The sequence below is a fragment of the Pungitius pungitius genome, chromosome 19, assembly GCF_949316345.1.
Source record: "Pungitius pungitius chromosome 19, fPunPun2.1, whole genome shotgun sequence".
NCBI lineage: Eukaryota > Metazoa > Chordata > Actinopteri > Perciformes > Gasterosteidae > Pungitius > Pungitius pungitius.
The window spans coordinates 11,999,431-12,007,955 of NC_084918.1; the positions used below are offsets into that span (position 1 = coordinate 11,999,431).

General features: G+C 41.9%; 1 protein-coding gene across 1 annotated transcript; it reads left to right on the forward strand.

The window, feature by feature from the left end:
* Positions 1-181: 181 nt before the first annotated feature.
* LOC134107490 (uncharacterized) lies at positions 182-2,777 on the forward strand. The gene is made up of 6 exons (XM_062559278.1): positions 182-311; positions 383-581; positions 849-1,072; positions 1,348-1,495; positions 1,598-1,707; positions 2,037-2,777. Exons 1-6 carry the CDS (start codon positions 195-197, stop codon positions 2,343-2,345), a joined length of 1,107 nt encoding a protein of 368 aa, XP_062415262.1. The 5' UTR covers positions 182-194; the 3' UTR covers positions 2,346-2,777.
* The last annotated feature ends 5,748 nt before the right edge of the window (positions 2,778-8,525 follow it).

Consider the following 8,525-nt stretch of genomic DNA (forward strand, 5'->3'; position numbering starts at 1 on the left):
CTGGAGGCAGTAGTTTTTCACAAGAAGAGCCCAAAATTTCTAAGTTTGTGGTTATGTCCAGCCCGGAATTCATAGTTTACACAGACAGTGAACTTGAACAGGTGCGACGTGCCTACTTTGAGCAGAAACGGATGGGGACTGAGAACATTGTGGACTTATCTAAGGAGCTCTTCTGCCGGCTCATAAGAAACACCATGTGTAATATGATCGCAATTGCAAGAGCTACAGAAGATGCCAGATATCCCACCAAACCAGAGGTCAATGCCATGGCAAAGCGGTTGGTGGAGTATTATCCGATGGTACAACACTGGGTATGTATTTTTTTATCTCCCCTTTTGATTGTGAAAACATTGTCTGAATGTTTACTGTTTTTACCTGGCAGGAGTATGTTGCCAAAAAGCTCATGAAGAGGCTTTCAAATGTAAAAAGCCCAAAGAAGGCTGTTCCTCCTGCAAAGAAACAACGGCAGGAAATCGAGGAAATGACAACGAGTGACTACGACGGGGATTCGAGTGCTTCTACGGTCATTCTTCAGCAGTCCCCAGTCAGAGCCAGCACCCCAGTTCAACACCTGAATAACAGTTATGAGTCTATATCTTTAACTTAATACACTTGTTGTGATGCATTTTAATTTTGAGATGTGTGGGAGAGATTGCTATGCTAAATCTACCAACAAAAGAAAATATAGTCCATGGGAAATGCAATTGCCTTGCAAAAGTATTAGTCAATCTTTTGACTTTTGTCATCCCAGGACTGAGTCCTGTTACCTGCTATCGTCTTCCTACTTAATTAAGAAATCTAATGTTGCTTTTTCCCTCTAACCCCACCCTCTATTTTTATTCTTTCAGGTGGTTCGGGCGACGTCCTAGACAGCCAGAAAACCCAGGCAAGGCACTACACGACACTGCAACAGATGTGCCGGTCCAACAAGCCAAACAAAGCTTCAGTAACCCATTTGCTGAACTTGGAGTTTGAGTCAAGAAGACTCTTCATAACCTCTGACACTCTAAAGGAGCAAGACCGACCCAGCAAGATTCTGGAGGCCTATTCTTGTTTCAAAGACTTGGATCATGTAAGTAAATCCCGTCGTATCAAGTTTCTACCTTTTTGTATAGCTTTCGATACAGATTTGGGGCCATAAGGGGCCTTTTAAAATAACAATTTCTTATGTTCACCACCACACAGCAAATTACAATGTATATAAAACCATTCTTATTTTTTCATATGTAGTGTCTCAACTGTGCACTGGAAAAGCAGTTGATTTTATTTCTTATTGTACATTTGTATAGTCACAATAAAGGGCATTATGTTATAACCATTGGGTTTTGTTTTGTTAATGTCTTTCAGGTCTTAGATGAGTTGCAAAGGATAATACAGCCAAACAATGCCCACTACGTCTCAGAAATGAGGAATAGATGGAACGACTTTTTTTCAAAGGTCCAATTTTATGGGGTGATGAAAAAAGTGATGAAGCCCCCTAAAACATTGGATGGAGGTGAGATCACTGTATACCTTGATTTGTCCACGTATATATTTCTGAGATCTCATGATGAGTGGTTATTCACACTGCCTTGTGTTGTGCTTTCTGTCAAAAAAGTGGAACATGCCACTGCTGTTTTCAGAGCCCTGCCACTGCTCTTTCCATCCAGCACTTTGCCACCGAAGAAGCTAGGCGCATGCAGCGAGGCGGTTTTCCATGTCCTTACGGTGAGACTTGAAGTATATAATTTCAGTTACTCATGCACACCATGTTAGGGCTGCTTGATTATGGAAAAAAAAAACATGATTATTTTGGTCATTATTGAAATCACAATTATTCAACATAGAAAATATCCGTTTTGACAAACAGCTACAAGTTGGACAACCATAATTCGCCTTTAATGTCCTTGCTCATTTTACTAACAACAACAAAAATACAAAAAGGAACATTACTATGTGTTTTCATGTTGGTTTTGAGCGATATGCACTTATCTGTTTAGTCCAGGAGCAGGTTTGTGTTACTTGTGATTTCCTAAACTTCTGCTCTTGTCATCTAGGCTTCAGAGAACCCAGACACGTACTTGAGCAAGCGGCCCGTGGCTTGTCCAGTTATGCTCGTCTGTGGGGATAACTGCATGATTGCAATTGGAAACACACCAGTGACCACCTTTGACAGGAAGAAGTTTGATGAAGGCCTCCTTTACCTTTTGGGGTATTATTATTGTCTGCACCTCACTTATCCAAAGTTCATTTCCACCATGCTCTCAGTATTGCAAACTGAGGTTCTCCAGGACTCCCTGCATGACCAAGATTCAACTGCTTCCTACAAAAAAGCCATTGCCGAGTGGAGGGCCTTCATTGAGTGATTGACTATCTCCAACATTTCTTTTCAGTTTGAGAGTCAGACTCGTTAGCCGCGTTTGTTGATGTCATTGGACGTCCTTTAATGAGTAAGTGCATTACTCTGAGAAAATTGTTTCTGTTCGAGGAAAAATATGTTGCTGTCAGTATTCCAGCTGAAACGTTTTATTTTTATTCTAACTGTTCTGAGGCTGGAATACCTGCATATTTTCAAAGTACTTGGTATTGGTGTGATGGTCCTGGACTCAGTGAGGGGATTGATGGATGCAACACTTGAGTGAGAAAGAACTGCATTAAAGAAGTAAATGCTAAAACAAGATGCTTCTGTTGACTTAATTTGAGACTATCGAACTTGGTTTCATTGTGCTGTTTTAATATATTGTCATAAACTTTTTTTTGGCAAGTTATTAACCTTACTTCAAGGTATTATTTCTTAAAGTCAGCTAAAATAAATTAACAAAAGGCTTATTTTAAGATTTTTGCTAATCTTATTTGAAGATATACATTCTAATGGTCAGCTAATTTAGAGCCTAAATTCCTCATTTTGAGTTACTCTGTCTCAAATAAATTGCTTGTATTAAGCTGAGTGCTTAAATTCTAGACACATTAAGATTTTTCAGTGGCTAGATTTTTTTTCTAGTTTTAAGAATTCTAACATAGTCAAATTGTCTAACCCCATTGGCAGATTTTTTTGCTCAATACAAGATCCTTTGACTAGATTTAGGAATATTTGGCTTATTTCTAGAGTGGCCTTTTTTGCAGTGCAAAATGTATACTGTAAATACAGTCACGACAATACAGCCATCTAAGCCATCAAACGATGCTATAGACCCAAATCTCTTTGATTTTGGTGACTCCTCTATCCCGGAAGATTGGAAGAATCGGCTTCGCCAGAAGTTAGCCGAGAGGCAAAATATGTTCTCCGTGGATGAGTGGGATGTGGGCTTGGCAAAAGGGGTAGAACCCACCATACGCCTGGAGGACCCTAGGCCATTTAGAGAAAGGTCACGCAGATTGGCACCAGCAGACATTGGCGATGTGCGACGTCACATACAACAGCTGCTAACAGCTGGGATTTTAAAAGAGTTTCGTAGTCCCTACGCCTCACCGATTGTAGTGGTTCGGAAAAAGAATGGAAGTATCAGAATCTGTATTGATTATAGAACCCTCAATAAGCGCACCATACCGGACCAGTACACAATGCCTCGCATCAATGACGCATTAGATTGTCTATCAGGCAGCCAGTGGTTCTCGGTATTGGATCTACGGAGCGGATACTATCAGATAGCTATGGCGGAGGAGGATAAAGAGAAGACCGCTTTCATTTGCCCTCTTGGATTCTACCAATTTGAACGCATGCCACAAGGAATAACTAGAGCGCCTACAAAGTTCAAGCGGTTGATGGAGAAAGCCGTTGGTGACATGTATCTCCTTCAAGTCCTGGTATACTTAGATGACATCATCGTTTTGGCAAGAGTCTGGAAGAGCATGAGCAGCGTCTTCTTAAGGTGCTGGATAGGCTAGAAGAGATCGGTTTGAAGATCTCGATTGACAAATACCAATTTTGTCAAACGAAAGTCAAGTACGTGGGCCACATTGTTTCGGAGTCTGGAGTTGCCACTGACCCTGAGAAAGTGGAGGTGGTAAAACATTGGAAGGAGCCCCACGATCTGAAATCGCTAAAGTAATTCCTGGGATTTTGCGGGTATTATCGTAGGTTCATTGCAAACTACTCTGCTATTGTCCGTCCGCTGACCGAGCTCACAAAGGGATATCCGCCAAAGTGGGATGAGAAGAAAGACCCAACCAAAACCTACTTTAAAGAGTCTGAGCCATTTGGGGAGCGTTGGACCCCGGCCTGTCAGGATGCTGTCAAAAAGATTATTGAGTGCTTGATTCATGCTCCTGTATTGGCATTTGCAGACCCCCAGAAGCCCTACATTTTACATATAGATGCCAGCACAAATGGTTTGGGTGCGGTGTTGAATCAGGAGTACCCAGAAGGACTCAGGCCAGTAGCCTTTGCCAGCCGGAAACTTAGTGCTTCTGAACAGCGTTACTCAGTCCACCAGCTGGAATTTCTGGCACTAAAGTGGTCAGTGGACAGGTTTCACGATTATCTATATGGCGCTAAGTTTTCCCTGAGAACCGATAATAACCCGTTGACGTATATGCTAACTACAGCCAAGCTTAATGCCACTGGACATCGCTGGCTCGCCGCCCAAGCCACTTATGACTTCACCATTCAGTATTGTCCTGGACGTCACAACATTGATGCTGACCTGTTGTCACGGCAATATGCCAAAGGAGAGGGTGATGGTTGGACAAACATATCACCGTCTGGTATCAAAGCCATCTGTAAGAAAGCTTGTGTCAGTGAAACCATAGATGCTACGGTCAGACTAGTGGAGCAACTAGGAGCTCCAGCTACAGCCGTACCAGATGCATATGCCTTTCCAATGAACTTAGTTCTGACCATTTTGGATCAGCTGAGTCCCAAGGACATACAGACAGCCCAAGATGTGGATCCAGTAATTGGGCCAGTGAAGAAAGAAATCGATACTAAGTACTAAAGTACAAAGTATGATAGAAGCAACCCACCTGATACTGCATTGCTCATTTGGGAAAGCAGTAAACTTGAGGCAAAGGATGGAATACTTTTCAGAGTGACAAGGAAAGTGTCTGGAAGGAAAATTAGGCAGCTTGTGTTGCCGGAGATATACTGAACAATGGTATTAAGGTTTCTGCATGACGAGTGTGGGCACATGGGAGTAGAACGAACCACTGCACTGATCAGAGACAGATTTTACTGGCCACATATGACAACCGAGGTAGAGAAGTATATCCGAACGTGTGGGAGATGTATCTCCAGAAAGACACTTCCTCAACGTGCCTCACCATTGAATCAGATAACAAGTAATGGACCTTTGGATCTAGTCTGTATTGACATCCTGCAGATAGAGCCTGATTCGAAAGGCGTCGCTAATGTTTTAGTGGTGACCGTCCATTATACGCGTTATGCTCAGGCATTTCCTACTAAAGACCAAAAAGCTATTACAGTACTATGTAATATGGGAGAAATAGAAATAAGGCACACTATGACCAACGTGTAAGGGATTTGCCCTTGGCTGAAGGTGACAGAATCCTTATTCGAAACCTTGGACTAACTGGGAAGCACAAACTGCAAGACTGATGGAAAGCTTCTTTGGTAAAGAAGTTACCAAACCTGCCAGTTTACACGGTAAAACCAGAACAGGGACCTGGAGTGGTCAAAAAATTGCACAGAGACCATTTGTTGCATATAGGTTATCTGGTTAGAATGTCCGACCCTCACAAAGATATAGGACATGTGAAGAGAAAACCCGTCACAAGATCACAGCATACCCAACCAAGTCACAGACCAACTACGTCTGCTGCTCCAAACTGTGAAAGCGACGCAGCCTCATCAGATGGAGAGTTTGAAAATGTTGGTAACCCACCATCAGTTGTTTTGAAGGAGATCAGGAGATACCTGGCAAAATCCTACCAAAACTGTGAGAACGAGGACCATGAGAAAGAGGTGAAATCCCAAAGAGAACTTAAACCAGTTATTCGCTTGACTTATGACCAACTTGGCAACCCATCTACGGAGCCTGTTACGATCATGCATCATGGGATGGTTATTCAGTTCAATGTTGCTCCACAAGAGAAAGAAGTTAAAGAGCCAATCTGCAAGTATAAACCATCCAGGGGGATGTCGAATGATGCAAGACAGAGGCCCACTTCAAAAATAAGTAAATAAGTCCAAAAAGTTAAAGGTGTCTGATGAGGACATCTAGACGGTTAGAAGGGGGAGGGTGTAGCCCTGGCACAAAATTCACTCAGACATCAGGATGTAAATATTTTTCTAAAAACCAAGTTAGAAGTGTGCATAAATATGGTGCAAAAGATACAGGTGAATAAAAGGTATTCCAATAACAGCCTTATTTTTACAGTTTCAAGATTGTCATTTATGTAAATTAGTATAGTTTGTGTGATATGTACATGATTCAGCTCGTTTATTTACCCTAACAGTCCTAACAATCTTTGTTTGGTTCGTGTTTAATTGGTTAGTTCTGACAGTGCAGCCAATCCGGCTCCGTTCTCAGGGAAAGGGGTGGGACTTGTGCGTATACGGTCAGGTTCAGTGTATCGGAGTAAGAGAGAGGAGAGTCATCACCGTTATGTAAAGTTGTAATGGTCTTAGCGAAAATCCTATTAATAAGTTGATGGCTGACGACCAGTTATAGATAGCATTAGCATAAGCACAATACAGGTTAGCTCGGTAATAAATGCCAAACTATTTTGTTAAATGCCTTTGAAGTGTGTTTGCCATATCGAGTGTAATAGTGTTCGGGTAAGAGCTGGTTAAAAGGTAAAAGTGGTAATACACCATTAAAACCATAGAGGGTTTTAATAAGAATCATTAACCTTTTGTTTTATTGCTTAAATTCTATTGGAGGCACCGCCAGTTATATTAGTTAACAAAATAAGGGACCTATAATTATAAGACAAATTGTATAAGACCAGGTAATTGCACCATTATATTTACAAGTGAACCCAGGGCCCGGCCCATAGTAATACTACACCTAGCAGATTCACTTAGTACTATACTGTATAGTTACATGGGACGGGTGCTACATCTATTTTTAACAATATGGCCTGCTGGCTAACAAGGAGCTTAGGGGAATAACATGTTTGGTGGAGTCGTGCGCCGCTGAGTTGATGTTCATTGCCCTCTAACAGGCAGTCGCAGACTCTCTACCGTACCCTGCACATGAAAGGCTGGCCCGATTTCAAAGTTCCCAAAGAGAGCACAGTCTGCAAAACACCTGTGAGATAACACTCCGTCAGGATTAAACCGCCATTTGACTCTCTCTCACTTCCTACCCTCTACTTTTCTCCCCCTTTTCATGTGTTGGCTCTCTTAAAGACTGCAACCATGGCATTCCTGCTGGCCCCAAAGGCCAACTCACCGATATCATTCAGAAGTGAGCCGCTCGGATTGTTTACTTAATCCAATATTTATGCTCTGTGTATATCTGCGAATACAAAACAGTTTGTGTCTCCAACAAGCAAGACACACGGTTTCCAGATAAACAGGCTAAAAAATAACTTAAATACAGGAATGGTTCAAGAGAAGAAAAGAAAAGAAAGTTATTGGAAAATAAGAGTATTACGGGGAAATTCTGCGAGGAATGTTTGCGGCTCACGGCAAAGTGGGTAGCCAACCTTGGGTGAATTATTGCTGCCGGCTAAAGTTAAATGTGTTCAAAATCTCTGCAGTTCATTTCTACCTGCTGCCCTGTTGACAAAAGAATGCTCAAGTCTGGCTGGAGCTTATTAAAGTTCCAGCAATAATGGGGAAATTACAATGAGGGTGCGTAAAATTAAGCATCCGTCAACAAGTGGAAATGCAACACCACAAAGGGAGATAAATCCTTGCATTTTAGTATTTCGAGCATGAATGATGATGATCCCTCAAGGACACAGTCCATCCCTTTGATCACATCTGATTTTCACACAGGAAGCTATGTGTCTGATCGCCCCCGCTCTTGCCTTTATCTACGCCGATACACCGCGCCGTCATATCCTCCCAAGGGGGTCAGCGTTGGGTTCTCTACACCCTTCACATCAAGGAAGCCTCGCAAGGACCGCTGCTATGGCTTTTGGTGATTCATACACTGCACGGTAGAAACTGAACCAATCCTTTATTGAGCTAAGTAGCATGAACTGGACCTTTTCACATGAGAAAACAAAAGAAAAATTGTGATCACTGTTAGAATAATTATTACTCAACACCTGTTCATTAAACAGCCAATTATTAAATAATACTTGGAAGTAGGAAACAAACAAGTCATGTATAAAGGCTACTCAAAAAAAATATAAAGTTGGACAATAAACATACTAAAAAGGGGGGGGGGGGTGTTGGGCATGAAGCAGTACTGATAATCAACCTTGAAAATAGAGACATTCATCTTCTCCACCTCATTCACCACGATATTATCTGGACATTGACGCACATACATCTCTCCAATCGTTTGACCCAGAACACAATGTGTCTCTGTGTGAGAGATCACAGACTCTCTGTCGTCAAAGTAATATTGACTTAGCTGAAACATTATTTAAGTTTTCCCAACCACCGCAACTAGAGCTTTTCCTTTATC